The 22,936-nt window shown below is 38.0% G+C and overlaps 1 protein-coding gene across 1 annotated transcript in view; it reads left to right on the top strand.

The window, feature by feature from the left end:
* Window positions 1–22,936, top strand: part of LOC101881240 (disks large homolog 2) — a 423,431-nt gene that overhangs the window by 151,879 nt on the left and 248,616 nt on the right. Inside the window, 2 exon segments of the mRNA XM_034072915.1 lie at window positions 8,768–8,912; window positions 11,399–11,540. Coding sequence (XP_033928806.1) covers window positions 8,768–8,912; window positions 11,399–11,540 — 287 coding nt within the window.

A 22,936-nucleotide genomic window follows, 5' to 3' on the forward strand; every position in this document is an offset into this window, starting at 1 on the left:
GTGGATTTTTTTTTCCATTTCTCTACAAAATTTACCAGACCTTGTCATCCTTCTGGAATTCTCAGTAGCTTCTAGGGAACTTGTTTCATTTTTGTAGCAGTGTATCCTGGGCTGTATCAAAAGGAGCGTGACCAGCAGGTCAAAGGAGGTGATCCTGCCCCTCTACTCTGCTCTTGTGAGATGCCAGTTACAGCATTGTCGCAGTTCTGGTGTCCTCAGCATAAAAAGGACATGGAACTGCTGGAACAATTCTAGAGGAGGTCATGAGGATGATCAGGGAACTGGAGCACCTCCTGTATGGAGCCAGGCTGAGAAAGTTGGGGCTGTTCAGCCTGAAGAAGTGAAGGCTGCGTGGAGACCTCATAGCAGCCTTCCAGTATCTGAAGGGGGCCTATAAGGATGCTGGGGAGGGACTCTTCATTAAGGACTGTAGTGATAGGACAAGGGGTGATGGGTTTAAAACTTAAAGAGGGAATTTCAGGTTAGATATAAGGAAGAAGTTCTTTACTGTTAGGGTGGTGAGGCACTGGAATGGGTTGCCCAAGGAAGTTGTGAATGCTCCTTCCCTGGCAGTGTTCAAGGCCAGCTTGGACAGAGCATTTGGTGCCATGGTTTAATGTCAGGTGTTCCTGCCCATGGCAGGGGGGTTGGAACTGGATGATCTTAAGGTCCTTTCCAACCCTAACTATTCTATGATCTTAAGGTCCTCTCCAACCCAAGCCATTCTATGATTCTGTGATATGTTTCTGCAAAATGCTTTTAGATCCCAAAGAACATGCAAATTATATGCATTACAATTTAAGATGCAATAAAAGAGATGCTGCAAAATCAAAACTAATATTGAAATGCAAAACAATTAGGTGCCATCTAGGCATTTTGCAGCTTGATGATCCTACGGTTATTAAATGCAGATTGTTAATAGTGTGTTAAGCATTCAGTAGATGGAGTATGTACATACTGAGCATTGTGATTATGTGAAATGTATACATGGGCATGTTATACAGTTATGTTTCTATGGCATGAAGCCTGAACTTAAGGCTTATTATCCTGAGCACTTGCACAGGAAAATGCTGCATTGTAGTATAATCCTGAGATGCCCATTAGAAAAACTACTGGAGGAAGCAGAAGACTGCTTAAGCTGAAGACTGAACTCAGTGTTTTTTCTAAGTATATGTGAAAGGAACTGATCAGAGCTCTGCTCTGAAGACTTACAGAGAAAAACACTTCCTTACTGTGTTTTGGTGGTAATGCCCACTAAAGTCAGTTACCGCTAGTGGTAATGCTTGGGTGCTGAGACACCCAGACTGCACTAGGTGTCTCAGCTAGGTTGCTTCTCTGTGTGGAAGGGAGCAAAGGGAAATCACACACATAACCTCATAGGCTAACATGATAATCCAGGGTCAGCTATAGGTTGCTCAGAAATTTATCCAGTTAAGTCTCAATAATCACTAAGGATGGAGCTTCCACAGCCTCTCCATGAAACCTGTTCTACTGCTCAACATTCCTCATGAGGAAAATACTTTTCCTTATAAACTGTTTGATCCTCTCCTGTTTCAACACATGCCTGCTGTCTCCCATCCTGTTACCACATGCTTGTCGGAAAAGCTGAGCTCTGTCTTGATGACCTTCCTGTAAGCACTGGAGGTCTGCTGTTAGCTGTCCCTAGCAGTGCTCCTGCTCCAGTCTGAAAAAGCCCAGCTCCCCCAACATTTCCTCACCAGGCCAGTGCTCCAATCCCAACCATCTTGGTAGCAGTCCCCTCAACTTGCTTCATTTTGATCTTTCCTATAGTGCAGGGACCAAAACTGAATGTGTATCTAGCTACAGTCTAATGAATGGCAAGTACTGGGGAGTAATCCATTCCTGGATCTACTGGAGCATCTCCTGTATGAAGATAGGCTGAGAAAGTTGGGGCTGTTCAGCCTGGAGAAGGCTGCATGGAGACGTCAGAGCAGCCTTCCAGTATCTGAAGGGGGCCTACAGGGATGCTGGGGAGGGACTCTTCATTAGGCGCTGCAGTGATAGGACAAGGGGTAATGGGTTAAAACTTAAACAGGGGAAGTTTAGGTTGGATCTAAGGAAGAAATTCTTTCCTGTAAGGGTGATGAGGCACTGGAATGGGTTGCCCAGGGAGGCTGTGAATGCTCCATCCCTGGCAGTGTTCAAGGCCAGGTTGGACAGAGCCTTGGGTGAGATGGTTTAGTGTGAGGTGTCTCTGCCCATGGCAGGGGTTGGAACTGGATGATCTTAAGGTCCTTTACAACCCAAGCCATTCTAATAGTCTATGATTCTACTACCAGGCTGTCAGTGCCCAGCCTGTGCTATTGAAGAGGGTATTAGCTTTCCTAAAATGTCTTCTGTGACAAATACCCTTGCATGTTTGGGCCATATCCTGTTGCTTCTTGGCCAGCGTAGTCACAAAGATCAGGCTTTTGTGGAACTACTTATGCTTATAGGAAAAATGATGCTACTCACACACCAAGAGATTTAATTTCATTCTGAGGTTTTTTGCTGAAAACAGAAAGAAACTGAAGTCACTTTCTTCTTCAGAAATTTAGGCTTGCTTTTTACCCAATTCTATGCTGAAAATACATTGTTGTTTGGTGGTTTCATAGGTCTGCAAAGGGTTGTAATTACACAGCTGTGAATATGTTCCTTGCAGGTTCCCCTACTGATATCTGTTTCTTTTAGATTGTAGGTGGATGCAGGATCATGTTTGTTTTAATGTAATCAGAACATGTAATTTAAGACACATCTACATTAGCATTCAGTCCTGATCAGAAGTGGTTGTTAGAAGTGATTTTGGCTGTCTTCTGGTGTGGTCTTTTAGAAAACAATTTGGATTTTCTTAATGAAACTGAAACAGATAATATGATCCAGGAGCATATTTCATAGCAGCTGCAAACAGGCATTCAGTCAGCAGACTAGATGTAATGCATACTAACCCCCTTAAAAGCTGCACAGTATGAGTGTCATATCATCCAGACCCTCTGTTGCTGTGGACCACACCTAGTGCACATGTTCTTCACTCAAGTAGGTGCAGCCACAGATCCAGGGTTGTACTGCTGTGCCACTTGTTGGAGTACAGGCATTACCCAGGTAGGCTAAAGGAAGCCAACAGGGTGAGCAGGTAGTACCTGATCTGCAGGTTGTACTGGCTGACTACCATAAGTGAAACACATTAGAGAAATTATACACTGAGGTGGAGAGTGAACTAGTGCTGAACCAACTCAGGGGTTTGGTGGCTGCATCCCTCCTGATGGACGTGAGAGCAGTGCTGCATTCTTAGCCAGATTTACAGTCACTGGCTCTGGCCTTGCAATGCTTTACCTAGCCTTCAAACCTAGATTTGCTAAGGTTTTGGATGGTAGCCTAGCAATAAGCTTCCCAATTTATTCCTTCTGATGATAGTTCCTCCGCTGTTGTATTGTTCTCCTGCTGTCAGCTGGGATAGAGTTAATTTTCTTCCTATTATCTGCTGCAGTTCTCTGTTTTGGCTTTAGTATGAGAACAATGCTGATAACACACTGACGGTTTTAGTTGTTGCTCAGTAGCACTTACTCTGACCAAGGACTTTTCAGTTTCTCCTGGCAGTGAGGAGGGGCACAAGAAGCCAGGAGAAAGCAGAGACAGGACACCTGACCCAAACTAGCCAAAGGGGTATTCCATATCACAGCACTTCATGCCCAGTATATAAACTGGGGGGGAGTCACAGAGAAGGTCCACATCACTGCTCAGGTCAGGCTGGGTATTGGTCAGCAGGTGGTGAGCAATTGTGTCATGCATCATTTGTATTTATTGTCTTTTTTTCCTTTCCCATCTCTAGTTTTTTATTCTCTCTCCTTGTTATTTCACTTATCGTTAGTAGTAGTAATAGTATATTGTAGTTTAGTTTAATAACTAAACTGTTCTTATCTCAACCCATGGGGCTTTTACATTTTTTCAATTCTCCTCCCCATCCCACCTGGGTGGGAGGGAATAGGGGGAATAAAAAGAAGCGGCTGTTTAGTGCTGAGTTAAGCAGAATCTCTTGCATTTCTCTGTAAAGATCTGGTTTAGGACACTTAGTCCATAGCTGTTAGTAATCTAAGCAAGCTAATTTCAGAGGGATAGTCACAGTACAGCACTTGCACAACTAATTTGGGAGTGTAAGGGATTGTAAGGAAACAGTTAATCCAACCAGATTTACATCCTTAGGACAAACAATTGCTCTTCAGCACTGAAACACCTTCCACAGCCTTTTAAATTGTGGTGAGCTTTTAAAAAGGCCATCAGCATTCAAGAGTTACAGCTGGCATGTAGCAGGTGTTCACTGGCAAATATTCACTTAGGCTTCACACAGAAAAATCCACTTCCTGAATGAAAAGTAGATTATTACACCAAAGCAAACATCACCACTGGCAAGGTAAAGATCACCTCTTTGTCTCATTCACTGAGTGACTCAAATGTCTCTTGCCTTAAATAAGTAGAGGAAAGTAATGAATTCCTTTAAAAAGCAAAAAGGAAAATTAAATAAGACAAACTTTACCTCCAGAGCTCTTAATCTGTTATCAGTTTATGCAGTTGTGAATTAAGTTATTCTTTAGAGCACTTGTATAGTCAATTTGGGGATTCTAAGCTACTTCACAGTGCCTTTGTTTTCCAATATGAATCTAGGAAAACTTCCAAATACGATAATTCTTGCTTAGGTTTACACTTCATTGCCTTGATTATGCTATTTAGAAAAAAAACCCCAACAAACTATCACAGTCTTTTTATAGCTCTTTGGCAACATTTCTTACTGATTTCCCCCATCACTCAAATAGCTTCTTCAATTAGACTTATATCTTTAATTTCTTTCTCTATCACCATATTATTTCTTCCTCTTATTCTTTTCCTGTAATATCAGTATGTCTTTGTATAACATAAATTTTCTGTTTAAAGGAACAGATTTCCTATTTTCTTCTTACTTCAGGTGCTGTTTGAATTTCTAAATCTTCTGTAAAGTTTCTGTATGGAATTTTCCCATTAGAGAAGCTGCACTTGCTCCATGCTTTTCCTTCTGACTCCTTTGGCTCCTGTGTCAGCATTCTGTGGCTGTAGCATCTCACACTGTAACTAAACTGACCACCCAAGTAAATTTTCCTTAGGCTTTTTTTCTCCCTGAATTCATTGCTACTGAAGTTAGCTTCTTAGAGCCAGCAAGTTGGCCTGCTTTACCCATTCTACCCACTCAGCTCTGATATGAGCCCTTCTACAAGTGTTTCAACATCTCAGAGTATATGCCATATACGCTTTGATTTCTTATTTTGTGAGCATCTCCCACTCTTCGTCTCCTTTACTGCTAAGATCTAGGTTGTCTTGACAGCAGAAAGTGGAGCTTTGGTGTGAGGCATTGACTATGCCACAACCAGTGAAAAAGCCAGATTTAGTACTTGAAATTCTTTAAAACAGATATCTTTCATGGAAACAAGAAAAGCTCAAGGAATAGTCTGACTTGGAGATTCTGAGAGATTCTGCTCTCTCTATAAATCTTACCATGAAAAACAACTACAACATCGTATTTCCTAATAATCATCATCTCTGTCATAATGTTTTGAAGGATGATATCCAGGGATTTATTTTTTCATGAAGAAAAATTATATACTACAGTAGGGAGCTGAACAGTGTAATTCAGTGTATTTGGGTTTTCATTTTTATATAGAACAGAAAGCATACAGATGTCTTTATTTCTAATCATTGTTTTATGAACAAAGATATATTGATACATGCATATATCAGAATTAATAGGAATTTTGGGTCCAAAACAAGGGCTGCCTTCTGAAGGAAACTAGGAAATGCGTATTATATTGTGTATACTGTAATTCTAAATTGGTGTTGGGAATGACGAAAAAAGTGGCTTTACCTCCTTCTCAAAAACCTCCCATTTAAAAGAGACCTTATGGAACCACTGAGAATCTTTGTCTGAATGAATGAATCAACGTGTTTGTTTGCTCTTGATGTACATTGAGTCTGTCTTCATTTCTTTGTTAACTGAGAACAGAGCAGTCCAGGACAGAATTAATTAATAACAAGCTTCCTTTCTAGGAGTGCTCTATAGAGATGAGAAACCTCTAATTTTATATATATATGGGAGGAGTTTGACTAGCAATTTTGGTATATATTGCTAGGGTGCTTTTTATACAGAGCTTTGCTTACCTTAAAGGGTCTTTCCTTCTCTTCAGATTTTCTTCCAGTGGCTTTTCTCTGAAGTTCTCCTTTGTGTCTTGATTTCACTCATGCGTTATTTTCTTTCAAGATCTACCAAATGCCAGTTCTACATATATCAGTTTTCCACGATGTTTTGCACTCTTCTTCAGCTTATATGTACTAGGACAGAGGAAAAATAATCGTTGTGCATAAACTTTGCAATGACCTCTAGGATCTTAATGTATTATAAACAATGCATGACTGCTTAGACAGTAATTCTTAGTTTAGAATCACCTGGTCTTTAAGTCTTAACTTCAAGATTTGTACAACTTCTACACAGAGTTGTTATGTGTTGTGTAAAGTTCTTGCCAGAGAGATAAGAATAGGACCTGTCAAAGAAAATACAAGTTTATCCTCCAGCTACAGAACTGTGACATCCAAGTGTATTGTGATAGAAGTACAAGAGTCCTAACCATGATTTTTATCAGCTACATTTCCAGGGGGAAAAAAAAAAAGGTTGCAATGAGTCTATTTGTGTCTTAATTGGTTTTATACCCTCCTAAAAAGACCAAAAGTCAAAATCCAGACAGTGCTCTGGTATTTCATCCTGTGGGTTGGCTTTTTTTTTTCTCTAAGAACAATTATTTGCAGCAGCAGTATAGTGGGAGGTTATTATGTGAGATCTTCAAAAAGCTTGCAATTAGTTTGAGACACTACATGATAGACCCAATGTACAGACAGTGTGGGAAGGGGGAAAGGTAAAGTGTGAATCTTCAGTATTTGGCAGTTGTGAAATACATAAACAAGAAAGGCTTAATTTCAGTCACTTCTTGCCATTAGCCCAGTACTTTAGAAGGCACTCATTACAAGTGCATATACATGTTAATTCTGTTCATAACAAAGAAAACCAGAGAAACTTATAGAAGATAAGTATCAGATTTTGATTTAAATAGAAGACCTGTCAAAACACAGCATAGAGTGTCAACACTGTCTTCTAAGTGTTAGGTTGTATCATTGCTATTCATGTCAAATTATCATAACGTGTGTCATTACCTCTTCCATTTAACCTTAAAACCAAGCCTGACAATTATACAAGGAACAAAGTTTAAACAGAATCCCTACATTTAGCAGCCCTGTCCAGTAGCAGTCATTCTCTCTTGGTGTTGATGAAGTTGTCTAGGTATGAAGAATCCTCCAGTGATTCATAACAGCTGGATTTCTTTCCAGTTACCAAACCCTTTTCAGTAGATCATTGTCACAGCCAGTTTGATAATTTACTGATACTAAATGCCCTAAATTCTGTGATTTACAGCTGTATTATGTTATACTATATTTGAGGAGCTATTTTTTTTTCCCATCTTGCATAATCTTTGCAGGGAACCTTTGCAGTAACTGTAGAAGTTGGAGGATGGCACTTTAAATCAAAGCATTCCATATATAACATTCAGCATGAAATATAGGTCACTGGACCAGGCTCCCCAGGGAAGTGGTCAGGGCACCAAGCCTGAGTTCAAGGACTGTGTGGACAATGCTCTTAGGCATATGGTTTAGTTTTAAGTAGTCCTGCAAGGAGCAGGGAGTTGGACTGGATGATTCTTATGGGTTCCTTCCAACTCGAGATATTCTGTGATTTCTGTTGACTTATATCACATGTCTGAAACCTGTATCTAACACCCTTCTTTATTTCTGTCTTCTATCCTATAATTTCTCCTTTCAGGATGTATGTTTTCTGGGTCAGAGACCGTTGACTGTTCTGTTTATAGGACAACCTATTGTTGACTTGTGTGGATGTAGTGGATTTATTTGTGACTAAATGTTAAGTGCCTCTACAATAAATCACTTCTGACAATTTTTACTTTCTTTCTATAGGTGTAAACCTTAAAGAGGGAAAGTTTATTGTCACCATTCCCTTCCCTGATTAATTTATAGTTCCCTGTTATTATACTTGCTTATGTTAAGTACTTTTGTTTTCTACTAAAGCATAGAACTTGTAATACATTCTCTCACTTTTTCCATACTTCCAGAAAACTGACAAAATTTCACGTTGAAAATCCCTTTTCCCCATCCAGAAATACCCTATTCATTTTCTGCACCTCACGGGCAGTCCTTTATTCTGTATATCACTTTGTGCCTCTTACTGAAATGCAAATGTCATATAAAGGATGGAAGGACTTGGGGTGTTAAGTATTTCTGAGGTCATGGCCATTCATGCCAAGAGGTGAATTTGGACATTTCATCTTGATAGGTCAAATAAGGCAGTTTCTGTAAATGATCTGGTGCTATTAAATTATTATTAAATGTAGTTTGATGTTAATGAAGATACCAGTAGCAGAACTTCACAAAAGACTTTTCTACTGACAAGACTAAGTGCCACCTTGACCCATTATGATTCTGTGATATTATCAATACTGCTGTGTCACTCTTTGAATATGCATGTACTAAGAAAACTGTATTTTCTCCCTTGATGAATACTGCTTATGTAATCTTCAGTGCTCTTTGTCTGCAGCCTTTTTCCCAACATTGTGATAACTGCAAGGCTGTGCCATTTTTTTGTGTCTGTTTCTGCATTCAAACTCACCTATCTGATTTCTCCTTTAAGGTGAATAATTACAGTTTAGAAGAAGTTACCCATGAAGAGGCAGTAGCGATACTGAAGAACACATCAGATGTAGTGTATCTGAAAGTTGGAAAGCCCACTACCATTTACATGACTGATCCATATGGCCCACCAGATATTACTCACTGTAAGTGACTTCTGCAACTCATATTGTAGGAGATAATTTGTCATATGATTGTAGGGTTTTTTCATAGCTTGTCCAAAATACCCCATTAAAGTTAATGAAACAGCTTGGAAGGCTACAAAAATGAATTGCTTACTGCTGTTTAATTATGCTACACTCATTGAATATTACAAATAATGTAACTCTGCTACAATATTTTTGCATCAAAAGTAACAATGTAGCTGATGTGCTGACTCCAAATTGCCATTGTCCAGGTAATCAGACTGAACTGTAACTCTTGTGACAATTACAGGAATATGTAAATGCAAATATGTTTTTTTAATGTATTAGATTTGTAGACTACAGTCCTCTGTCCACTGAAAAATTAGAACCAGCAGCAAACCACCTTGTGAAAATACAATGAAAAGCCCAAGGTGATTATACATCATATATGAAAAACGTATTTAGCTGGAATGTAAAAATCTGTCTTCTTGTGTTGACAACCTCCTTGCTGATGTGCTTTTTGTACCCATGAGGATATGACAGCAATTAGGATCTTCAGTCTCTCCTATCTGTCCAACCTACGTATGCCTTCAGTTTTACGCAGTTCTCTTTTGTCTCCCTATCTGAGTGTCCTAGGCTCCAATCTAGTCTTTATCTCCTGCCATCATCTCTTAACAGCTTGACTCTTTATTTTAGTTTGGGTGTAGGCTGTCTTCGCAAGTTATATGTAGTTAATGTTGAGTATTGATGACCTACTGATGAATTTGAGTGCTATTAATGCATGCCATTTTTATACCCCTCCTGCCAGACCTTCTGGTGTCCCTACATAGGCATTCCCGTTCCCTGTTCATTCACAGCAATCTTAACATTTCAGTTGCATCTCTGTATCACTGGTGCCTGTTAGTCTAAGGAGTGTATTACTGGAACTACCTTCCTTCATTTACGTGTTCATTAAAAAATGTCTACTTTGGGTTCAACTACCAACAGGGAGCAGCTGCACTATCTAACAACTGGATTACAGTTTAATACTTGACAAGGCCTTTGGCAAATGATCCATTCCCATCTTGATCTGCCACTAATCCTAGGGGCATTTAAGGCCAGCCAAGGGCTGGGAAAGGCAGGTGTTCCCAGTAAATGACACAGACTTAAATTTTTCTGCACTTTTGCATAGTGTTGCTACTGTGATCTGACAAAGTTAATGGAAAAGCTAAATATCCATAATGCTCCTTATTCAGACTGCTCCATTTGCACATCAGGTGGTATACTCAACTGTGCTGAGGATACCTATTTAGCTAGCAAGTATTACAACGGGTAGCAATCATGTTGTTCAGTAGCAGTCTGGTCTGGATCTTAGCAAAGCCTGAGAAGTAAAAATGCTAAATGTTCCAATACAGTCTCCTGCTTTATTATACTTTCAAATTAATAATTTGGGAGTTCTAAAACAGTGTGTTTTATTAGGTCAGGTTATAGATCAGCAGCATATGAGAGGACAGAAGTAAAGAATATTTGCAGTGGCCCACCCCAGGCTGTTGGTGCATACAAATTCATTTATCCTCAGGGAACCTTTCATTATACCTACACATTCAGAGTATTTCAGAGCCAGTAACAGCCTTTCCCTGTAGTGATATTTTGTTTTGAAACATTCTGTATCAGTATGTGAAAGACTGAAACTAATACTAGAAAGTTTAGCTGTCTTCTTCTCATGAGAAGATCAATCATAGCTCATTGCAGAAGCACATATCATTGTTTTTCCCATTTATCATTTCCTTTTCTAGATTAACTAGAGATGGGATATGACTTGTTATTACATCTCTCCAGTCGTTAATATCCCCAGTAACTTCAGAATAGCAAAAAGCAAGCAAGCAAGCAAACCCACAGCCCAAGTATAGATTCAGACAGCATAGTCCTGTAATTGTTATTAACCATTAGTGTGTAAGGGATTTGTATCCACTTTCTATTTTAAGTATATAGATTTACAATCATCTAAATAACAGCTATGAAATTTCAATTATAATGGGAATTTTGGCACCTTTAGTAGATCACAGCTTTAAATCTTCACCATACATAATTCTTGCCATACATAAAATTCCTGCTCTTATCTTACATTAAGCCCTTACTATATTACTTCCATTGCTGTATATTGGAGCCAAAAAGAGGAACGTGTTTTTAATGTAATTTTCTCCTATTTACATTTCCTTATTCATGTCAGTCCTAATTGAAGAAAATGTTTCCTGTTTCCCAAACTGCTTTTTCTTATTCAGATCTTTAAAGAGTCAATTGCTGCAAACAAGCCATAATAACCATAATTATTAGTAGTATTAGTATTATTAGCCTTTCAGGAAAAATACAGCCATTCATTCTTTCTTGTTACATTTGAAGCTCTCTCAGGCAAAGATTGTTTTGATGTTATTTATAGCAATGAGCATGTTCTTGGTTCTCTTGGTGCTCTTGTGACATCTAACCAAACATGGAAGTGACTAACTAGAAATGCTTATTCTTGCCATCAGCTTACTCTCCACCAATGGAAAATCATATACTCTCTTCCGGAAACAATGGCACTTTAGAGTACAAGGCATCCCTGGCCCCTATCTCACCAGGAAGATACTCACCCATTCCAAAGCACATGCTTGTGGAGGACGACTACACCAGGTCAGATGCTTCTCTTTATTTGTTACTTTTCATGATAATTGCAAGGGACATAGATAAAGCGTTCAGTGCACCTCAAATAGAATAATGCGTAGAGTTATTTCCACTCATATTCAAGGGAAGATGAATTGAAGCTGTTAAAGGTATGAAGACAACTGAGAGAAAGATCACACGAATGAATGATGATGGGAGGTCTGTGTTGTCTGAGTGCAGTCCTGCACTAATTCCTAAACAGGATGGCTGCACTAGAGCAGTGTGGCACTGAGAAAGAAAATCTACTTAGCACAGCTAGATCTCAGGATCAGTGACTCATCTGGCTCACTGCATGTATGGGTGGAGGGACTGTATGTGCATTGTACCAGTTCATGACAGTACACTGGGAAAGGTCCAGGTTGTTTAGGTTAGCAAAATTGAGGCTGAAATAGCCTGTGATTGCTCTGTGTACCGCATTGGAAGATAAATGTTATGGTGAGAAAGCACTATGGGAAAAGAAAAATAGTGTATAAACTGGCTGCAAATCAATATTGGATGGAAACTGGAAAAAGTCTCTTAACCATTACAGCAATCATAATATGAAACAGTTTTCTGTGCGAGCAGAGAGGTTAAAAGGAAACTGTTTATGCAGTGGCACTCGATACCTTCATATAAAAGTAGTTCTTTGATGTGATCATCAGCAAAATGACCCTGGAAATTGCTTCTTATCCTTTTTTAATCCCAAAAGAATTGTACTACTATATGGAAATCTGGTAGCAGAATTGTATGTGTGTAGTTGGTTTCCAGGTAAAAGAGGAAATAGGAAAATGCTGTGTGGGTTCTTTTCTGCCTTTTGTTAGATCAACGCTGAATGTCATTGATGAGACAGCGTGTGTTTATCTTTTGTTTGAAGAGCACTACCATTCACTTAGGAGACAGCAGCTGTTAACGTCTGTAAAATGAGCCCACATTACAATGCCACAGAAAATGAGAAATTAATTCTTTTCTTGTGCTGCAGTATTTATAAAGTCATTGTATTTAAAGCTAGGAGGGAGCCATTCCCATCATCTGACCTGACCTACTGTGTGTATCAAGCCAAGAAATCTCCACTTATATATTCATCAGTTTCATAACTTGCTAATTTGCATTTAATTATTTTTGTTGCATATGATTACAATCTCAAGCTGCTGAACTTGTTGGATCAGACAGGTTCAGAGTAACTAAATTGGGATACAGTGTTTGATCAGGACATAAGTGTATGGTAACCACACCTTGCTTCTCTGTGTTGGCTAGCAGAATCTCTCTGTTTTGACTGAGGATGCAAAGCTTGACATTGCTTTCCTTTAACTTATGAGACATTCAGTTAGGATGAGGTTTTTTTTCCAAAAGGTTCCAAGAAGTTATATTTTTTAATTAATAGTTAAACCATTGATTTCATTAATTGTGCATCAAGGCTTTTCCTGGGTTAGTACTGACGTTATAATTTCTAAGTACCTGTGTATAGGAAGAGCACCAATGTAGTGTCTGGGTTACAATGTTGAAGGCTTTGTTAATGAGCTGAATTCTCTCCTTCTGTAATGAGATGTCAGCAACGTTATTACTGAGAAGGGTTTAAAAAAAAGCTTAAAAATAACAAAAAAAAAATCAACCTTAAAAGTAGATAATAGCTAAGGGGATCAAGGAAGACTTCACAGAAAGTGAAGTCTTCCTAAAATGGGAGAAAACCTGCACTGTGCAGTAAAAGACCATTTAAATTGTCAGAAGGCCTAACATAATGAAGAGGTATCTTTAGATAGTTCTGTGTTTCTCTGTGTTCCATGCAGCCGATTTTATCTAATTATTTCTACCAAAAAGAAGCCCAAACAAGTCATATAAGAGAAGGCAGTGACAGTCTGAGCCCATTAGTTTGGTAGAAAGCACACTTGCTCAAAGAACTATGCAGGTTATATATTGAAAGTAATTAGTATGTATTTTTGATCTTTTAAGGAAGAAAGATGTATTCCTATGCTGATATTTTTAGGGGGTTTTAAAACAAGTTAATTCTGCTGGCTTAGCTCCTGACAGTAAAACCAAACACTGGCACAGTCTGGTTCTTGACTGAGGTATTCACACCAATGTTCATTTTGTATTATTTGAGGGAAAAAAATGAATACCCAGACAAGCTGTGAAATACTCCACTCCTGTGTTCTTGTTCCTATCTGGGCTGATATCCAAAGTCTTCTGTGGCACTGGCACTATTGACAGGAGAGTCTGACTCACCAACCATGACTTTCTGTGCATGTCATGTAGTGCCAGCAGAAATAAAGGTGTCGAGTAGTAGGAGCAGAATGCATCCGTGCAGAATGCTCTTGAATGCATCAGAGCAAATCAAATGAAAATCTCATAGTTCTAAACAAGTATTTACTTCGACCTGTTGAAAAGGAAGCTATTACGTACTTAATTATATTAGTGATAAGGGTTTGTATGCTACACTGTTACCCAGGATACAAAAGCACAAAGGTAAAATGAATGTAGTCATAAGGTAAAGGAAATTCTTGCCATTGCATTTCCTCACTTGACAGATATCATACAGCTCTATCTGAGAGTCACACAAACAAGAGCCAGAGACCAGGTTTTTCCTCTGAGTACGATAACATCTTCAAAGCAGAACCATTTAACCCTTGAATGATGCTGAGCCTTTTTGTTTGCTTTAAGCATCCAGGTAGATAATTATTGCCTATTGATTCAAGTGGGACTATTGAAAATACCACAGTTAACTCTCACAGTGATTTTCACAGCTATACACTGAAAATAGTGAATGTACTCTTTCTGTGCAGTGCCATTGGATTTGCAGGTGAATGCCATTAAAATAAGAAGATATTTGGAACACCTTTGTTGCTGACCAGTTTAGAAAGACTTAAAATCTTTTGGGATGTAATTATCATATTGATAATTTTAGTGAAAATTATAGGTTTCCTCACATATTTTGTTATGATTAAGGTGCTTGCCAACTACTGCAGAGCTGTCCGTTAAAACTACCATGTATGAAACTACAAGGGTTTTTCAGGCCTAAATTACATTGCGATCACATAGGGAAATTATTACCTTTGCAGTCATAATATGGCAACACTTCCAACAGGTTTTCATTTGTGCCAGCTATATTTGCAACAGTAACTTCTCCTCTATAAGAACTTTTGCAATTTCATAATTCTTTGCACATGTGATTGGAGTGAGGCTGATGACAAGCTTTCTTTTAACTTACTTGCTATAATGAATCTATTGGTAAAGCTTAAATGGTCGAATATTCATCTCAATTTTTCCACTTCTTGCTTTCCTTTTTGCTTTTTGTTTTTGTTTTTTTTCTCCAGTTTTAAGGGTTGGTTTTTTTTAACTAAATACTCATATTTTGCAAACAAATATTAGTGTTTCTGTTCATAAAAACTTAGATTTTTTAAATCTGATATTGAATTTGCATCTGAAAAAATTCAGATGAGCTCTTGCTTAATAAAATGGAGGGAGAAACATAACTTAATCCAAGCAAAAGAGAGGAAAAAAAACCAAATCATCTTCAGCCACAAGTTTTAATGAAGCTGGATGTTGTCTTTTAATTACTGAGCTTTTGAAATTGTGTATATAATTGGTCCAAAATACTGTCAATGATGGGCATAATTTACTTTTTGTTTTGTTGGATACATTTTAAATTCTCTCTGGATAGAAGTTTTGCCTTCCTTCATTTTTTATGAAGATTGTCACCTTTTAAAATCTAAATGAAATAACAATGTCAGGTTAGTAGAATGTGGGATCAGAAGTGGATAAAAGCCAACTCTATCAATACAGTCATCATCATTCTGCAAGTAAGTCCTTATTTGTTTTAACTTCAGTAAGATTAAAGTGTTGTGCAGGCAATGCAGGATATCCCTTGACTGTTGCTGACTATTTCCTAATGCTGCCATAGGGCAGAAACAGGAATAATTCTCTGCTTGTCTTGATGCTTACATAAAGGAAAAAACTAGTGGCAGAGGTGGTGATAAATAACAGCTGGATCAGAGTGACCATGAGCTGTTTCAGTTAATGATTCAAAGGAAGTATAAGTAGTCAGCAAGTTATGACTGTAGACTTCAGAAGAGCAGACTTCAGCCTTTTTGAAGAAGTGCTAAGCAGAATCTCTTGGGATGCTGCCACAGAGACATAGGGTCCATGAAAAATGGATGATTTCTAAATAAAACTTGTTAAGAACTCATGAATGAACCATCCTGTTTAGCAGGAAGGAGGGGGATTCAACAGAAGGCCTTCTTGGCTGAGCAGAGAGCTTTCTGATGGCCTAAAATGCAAGATACAGACAAGCATTGCTTCACTGCTTGTGGCAAAATTGAAAAGCTGTTTGATTTGAGCTAAGATAATGGTTATGAAGGAAAATCAAAAGTGATTCTTCAGGTGTGCTACTTTCAAAAAATGAAGGTAGGATAAGCCAGACTATACAGAAAAAGGTGAAGTTCACAACAGCATCTTTAAGGGACCAGAAGGTAATTGAAATGGTCAGCATAGATTTACCAAAAGCAAATTTCAGGCTTGTCTAGCCTGGTTGTCTTTCATTATAAAAGCTGTGTGGATGAGGAGATAACAGTGGCTGCCCTATACCAACCCAGGCTACAGCACAGGTCTTGCCTTCATCAGGAATGCCTCTTTGCTGGGCGAAAACACAGCTGATTCCAAAGTCATACGTGACCTATGCCATAGCTCCCACAAATGTGTGTCTGGATCTGCTGTGGGACACATGGTGATTCCTTTTCTCCACTAGCTCCCCTGGGGAGTGGCTGCAGAGGTATTTCTCACACCTCTTCTGTGGGCAGGTGATGCTGTAACACAGGGAGCACCCTTTAAAACTCCTCCAACAGCATCTCATCCAAACATGAGGAAGTGTTGGATAAACACGTTGAACTAATCAATAGCTGGAAAGAAAATATGCTTTGTAAAGGTTTGGAAACCTTCTGGATACCTTTTGAATATCTCTTGGTTTATATGCTGTCACCTTGCTCATCAGCTTTCTCCCATCATGGCTATGCTCATTTGCATGCAAGGGTTGACTTTGGTGAGGCTTTGATACAGTTTCCCACAGCATTCCCATTTGAAAGCTGAGAAAGAGTAGACTGTAAGAAGAGACTGGGTTGGGAACTGACTGAACCAGTAGGTTGAAAGGGTAGTGATTGCTTGGTATCTGTCAGGTGGTCAGTGATGAGCAGAGTAGCTTAGGATACCTTGCACGTCAGTGAATATCTTCATCAATGACCTAGATCATGACACAGAGTGCACCTTCAGCAAATTTGCAGAAGACAATAAATGAAGGGGGAGTGGCTAACATGACAAATGACAGAGCTGTATTCCAGACGTATCTTGATATCCTCAAGGACTTGACGTTGAAAAGCCTCATAAAGTTCAGTAGGAAGAAGACTGCACCTCAGTGCTGTGCACAGCAGCACACACTTGTATGGGCCATGAAACAAACATGAAACTGCTGCTTCATTGAAGATGACCTGGAGGTTACAACAGATGCCAGGCTGAATATGGACCCAGAAGTGCCCTCTCATTGCCAGTCAGGTAATCAGCATAGTAGGCTATAATAGAAGCATGGCCAGTAGAAAAAGATGAGTTATTTTTCTAGAAGGCTGTAACCAGTTCCCCTACTTTAACTTCAAAAGTGTTGTGGGAAAACGGGAGGGTTCTTAGGGTCCTAAATTGCCTGCAGATTAGAGGGATATTGAGGAAACTGGGGCTTGTTTAATGCTGTGAAGAAGAGGTTAAGGAGCAATTTAAGAGCACACTGTAAGTACTCAGTAGCAAAGGTGATGAAACCGAACTCACTAGAGAAGGATCAATGGCCAGAACCATTTGCTTTGGATGCTCTGATCTCAGTTTGAGAAGAAAACAATAGACAGTAGGTGGGTTTGTTAGCAGTGCTATAACAGGTTTCTTAGTAGGGTTGTGAAATATCCACCCTTTGAGATTTTTTAGGCTTTGGCTAGATAAAATCATGGCTGATCTGTTCTAGTGTTTGCAGTAATCCTGCTTCAAGCACAGGATTGGATGAGATGACCTATACAGATGCATTCCAACCAAATTTTCTATGACAGTAGGAAGAAAATAAGTGTTTTTTTTTATTTTAGGTTTTTTGTGGTATATTCATTACTAGTACAGCTGAGAGAGAATTGCAGTTTACTCTTTAGCAGATGTCTGCCTTCTTATTTGCAGAAATGCTGAAATTATAGCCTAAAATCCTGTGGCTTTTAGTTGTACATTCCTACTGTCCTTAATGAACAACATCAAGATCCATAACAACAAAGAACTACAATCTTGAGTTTTTACTTCCTATTTAACTTCAGGAAATGATAACATCAAAATTCTGTGCTTCAGCTGATAAAAAATCACTTTAACATTTAACTGTGGCTGGATAAAAAGTCATGGATGGAAAAGCTGAGTTCCCAGTTTTGCTGTGAAAAGCATATTTGATTTTTTTTTTACATGTGTCTTTGCAAAATAACATTTTCTGGATGAGGAGGAGGTGCTGGGGACTGCAGGGAGAAAAAGAAGAGCCATGAGTTGAAGTCTCAGGAGATTTTTAACCCGTTTTGAAAGGACCATTCCTGACTGTTTCTTGTTTACTTATATAAACTTGCTGGTTGAGGATATTTTATGGAAACACCTTTAAGTTTGTATTGATACACAGATCTGATTATCCAGTATTAAACTGTAACAACTAACGTTATGGTTTGTGTGTCATAAAACTGTAAGTAATAGTTTTCTGATGTGGTTTTATGAAGCATAGCAATAGGTAAAAAGAACTGCAGTTTTAGTTATGAGTCCTGAAAACAGTTCCCTTGGGATTCTTTAATGAGTTGATTTAGTTAATCCATTGACAAAATCCATATATTGTGTGTTTTAAAAGCGTGTGTTTCCTGAAAAGAGTCAGCTGTGTTCTTGTGTGGGAACAGAATTGAAACTCACGTTTCCCAGATGATCTTCAAGTACTGTAGGTAGAACTTTCAAATGTTGATTTTTACACCATGTATTTGACCCAATATTACTTTATAAGTGATGAGTAAAAGATACATAGAAGTGCACAGATGCAGTTATATGAATATGGCAGATAATTGTGAGCTCTCAACAATTTTAACACCATGCCTAACCCAAACTCAGCATGTCAGCTATGTCCTAAAGAGAATAAACTAGTAATATGGGGAGACTGATAATTCCTTTAATTTATTCTTATTAAATTAGTTATAACTTGGGCAGATTAATTGTTTAGGTTAATATTTTCATGCTCATTTTTTGCCTGGGGCTGGATTTATTTATGTAGGAATAGCAAAGTGTACATGTTTATTTTGATTTAAAATTTAGTGTAAATTATATATATTATATTTAATGTAATTTAAATTAACTACTATTATTATCAAATTAAATTGCATTTAGTTCCAACCATAGCTACTTGGTCATTTAAGGGATGGAGGGAGAATTACATATCTTAGTTCATATTCTGTTCTAGTCTTGTCTATCTTAAAAATTGTGGTAATACTCTATATTAAGTACTGTAATATTCCACACATAGCTTCACAGCGTTGAAATATGGGAGAAGATGGAATTTAATCCACATACCATTTCCACTGCATTTGTGAGAATCCATCTTAATGTCCAAAAATATTAGTCTTTGGAAATCCGCAGTTCATTTGTGTTCTGTATTTCTTGCAGTAGAACTCTTTCAGATTCCGTATTGCACATTGAGGTATACCAAAGCTTCTCAATTCTGTAAAAGTGACTTTATTACTTAAAAAAGCCAACATGATTGAGCACAGCATTATATAGCCAAAGATAGTTTTCTCTCTACTTATTTCTTGCACCTCTTTCTGACACAGAAACATAAGCAGGAGTGATTCTGTTTTGTGTTTGGAGTGCTCAGTTCTGTCAGATTTTAACATTGAAGAGACCAGAGGAAGAGTGGGAGTGTGTTTGGCAAGGAATTGTGGTGAGATTGAATGCTAGCTAAAATGAGGGAGAATTTGTCACTGGTTGTGTGAGAATGGAAATCACAAAAAGGGAAGACTGGTATTTATTGGGTAAGTAAACTTGGATTTGGAAGTGGAATGCAGGAGAAGGAAGAACATAATGAATTTCAGGGCTGCTAAACCAGCGACTCCCTCACACATTGAGACATGAGGTTTGGGATATCAATAGCTGTACAAGAAGGCTGGGGCAAGGAGCAGACATAGAGAGCAGTTAGGAAAAGCTGCTGTTAAGATGTCTGTCCATCTGGAGGATGACAGCCTGCTGCTGCTACTGGTTACCCCCAGTCTCTCAGAAGGCAGAATACTTATGCTTCTTAAGTTAGAGACCCTGCTGATCATTATATTGGATTCAATATAGTGTCCCATAATAGGATTTCTTTGTTGGGTTGGTCTTCAATTAATCTAAGGAATTATTTAAAAAATCCTCAACAATTTAGAAGAACCCTATTTGAGTTACACATTAAATGTTCAGTTAAGAAAAATGTTATCTGTATAACCTTAAATTGGACCCTTGGTGAAATATGTTAGTACCTTATTTAGTTATCATCTAAAAACGTCTACAGGTAAAACACCAGTCCACAGCTTTTTAGAATAAAAGTCACAGCTGTATTTCTTAGCAATCATATTATTCATTCCCTTCAATGAGGCATGAAATCACTAAATTGCAAAGCAGCTATTTGATATATATAATGTATTTAATACATAACTTTTATCTTAAGCTAATAACTTAACTTTGCAAATGCACAGTAATTGATTGCCTATCAAAGATTTCATTTTGCTACCCCAAATTTATTTTAAATAATAAATCGAGTAATTTATGTTAAAGTAAAAATATAGTTATTGTTAAGTCACCAAGTAGTCTGCTATGTCCTGAGTAAACCACACAGATTTAAATGGACCTGTCAGTGATCCCCAAGTAATAGCATTTGACTATTCTAATACAGTCAGTGGAAGCTACTTATTACTTAACCCTTTAAAGAAAAAAATCAAATTCCAGAATCTGCTTTAGCACTTGTATAGAGATTTTTGAAATGAGCTGGTAGGATTGGCAGTGATAATGCACATGGAAATGGTAAGTAGCATTTAATGGTGCACAGAGGAAAAAGATAGCCCTGAGTACATATTACATGTGTCATGGACATAGAGTCTTAAAGCAGCTGTTACCACTTAAGAAAGACACCTTGGGGTGATTGTGATTAGTCCTATGACATTGTCAGCTCAGTACTCAAAGACAATCAATAGAGTAATTAAGAATGGAAATAGGAGCTGATAGGAAAGGAAACAGTGCAAAATATAATGTTTTCCTGTATGAATCTATGGCACATCCAAGTCTTGAATATTACATACATGCAACTGGTGGGAGCCCAGAGGAGGGTGACAAAGATGGTCAGGGTTTTAGTTTGCAAGTGAAGCTAAGTAACAAGTAATTCCAGTATCGAAAAAAGAAGTCAGAGCTAGAAGAGAGCTCTGCAAAAGTATCTGTGGCATAGAAAAGGCAAGAGGCAACTACTATTAGCACTCTTACAACTCAAATACAGGAATTTTACAATGCATTGCCAAGTTTAAAATAGAGCAAATTAAAGGTTTTGAAATGTTACCATATGTTATCAATGTGCAACCAAGGAACAGGCATACAGTACACAAGTTAGAGGTGTCTGGGTATCTGCATGACTGGTTTGAGGGACTCATTGCCCAGGGTGTTTGTGAAGAACTAGGGATAGAAAAATGTTCAAATATGGATGAGGACAAGTGCTCAAATTCATGATGCATAGGCCTACTGACCACAGTTTTCTTGGATTTAGTTTCTAGTCTGCATGGTCCTTGTCTTGCTGATTATCCGTTGAGCAGAGAAGAGCTATTCTTACTGGCCCTGTTTCTACAGTCACTGCAAACGACTAGGGCTTTTGGTCTGATAGTCTCACCATCCCTAAGAGAAACAGCCTTATTTTCCATTACTGCAACAGAACATATTTACAGATTTTTTTTCAAATTAAGCAGCCATTTCCTTTCTTTATTCCTAATGTCTGAGAATAACGAGTGTAGAATTGGATGTAGAATATTAAAAGTTTTAAATTATGCCTTTTCATAGACCATTTCATCTAAAAACCCTATTAGAATGTTTAAATGGTATGGTTAAGAGGAACAAAGCAATTCTTACTCTTCATTACTGTGCTAAAAAGAATTGCTGTGATCTAAGCACTTGTTTTGCAGTTATGGTAAACTTTAAGGCTCATGAAAATAGCAGCTAATAATGAAAAAGCTGAGAAATCGTTGATTATAGAGGGATTTCCAGAAAGAACTAACATAATGTACTTCAGGTGTTGTCTTCCAGCTCTTCACACCCTGCCTGTGTCTTTCATTTAATGGAAAGAAGCATGTCATATAAATGTTTGGGTCTTATTTGAATTGCCAGGACACAACCTATGAAATAAAATCAACTTTCAATTCTAAATAAATGTATTGAATGATAAAGTATGTGTTTCTCCTAGAAGATTATATGAACAAGAAACTGAAAGATGTCAAAACACGTATGCAAATCACTGGTTATTAGAATCAGAGAATAGAATCATAGGATAGTTAGAGTTGGAAAAGACCTTAAGATCATTTAGTTCCAACCCCCCTGCAATGGGCAGGGATGCCTTGCACTAGATCGTGTCACCCCAGGCTCTGTTCAACCTGGCAAAGCAAAAGAGTTCATTTATATTAAAACGCTATTGATTTTTGTTTTAATAGTGCTATACTTTTAGTGACAGTTCCTTGCCCACTTCCCAGCAACACTGTATTACCAATGTTAATGCATTAGTTGTCTTTACTGAACTTGGGTACAATTAAAAATGGCTACTAAAAATATAAAAGTTGGAAACTTGCAGCATTGTGAGATTTATTCTCTCTCAAATTGAATTTAGCATTCCCTGGCTGTAGTCCTGCATAGTCAATATGCTGTGAGAGCTTAGCTGGTTTCTTTCCATATCATAAAAGCTTTTAAATGTTTTTTTCAAATTAAACTGTTAACAGTTATTATGCTCTATGTTGGCAACTGACTGCTGCCAAACAGGATTCTGCAATAAGAAGTTAAAATTGAATTGAGGACCCTGCATGGCACTGAGGAGAGAATGGTTTTAATAATGCCATTTTCTTATAACTTCTGTTGTGCAATAAAGCCAGCCTGAAACAATAACACAGTGATCCAAACAAAGAATAATAAGGACTACAAACAACCAGGAAGATGTCTTTTCTTTACACAATCAGTTATGAAATAAATAAAGAAAGCCAGTGTCAGATCAGTGTTCTACCTCCCACTGTTATGGTTGTTACAGTTAGCACTTCAAGCAGTTAGTTATATCTTTCTGTAGAAATTGTGCCTCATTGCAGTTAGGTCTATACTGATTGACA

The sequence above is a fragment of the Melopsittacus undulatus genome, chromosome 2, assembly GCF_012275295.1.
Source record: "Melopsittacus undulatus isolate bMelUnd1 chromosome 2, bMelUnd1.mat.Z, whole genome shotgun sequence".
Taxonomy (NCBI): domain Eukaryota; kingdom Metazoa; phylum Chordata; class Aves; order Psittaciformes; family Psittaculidae; genus Melopsittacus; species Melopsittacus undulatus.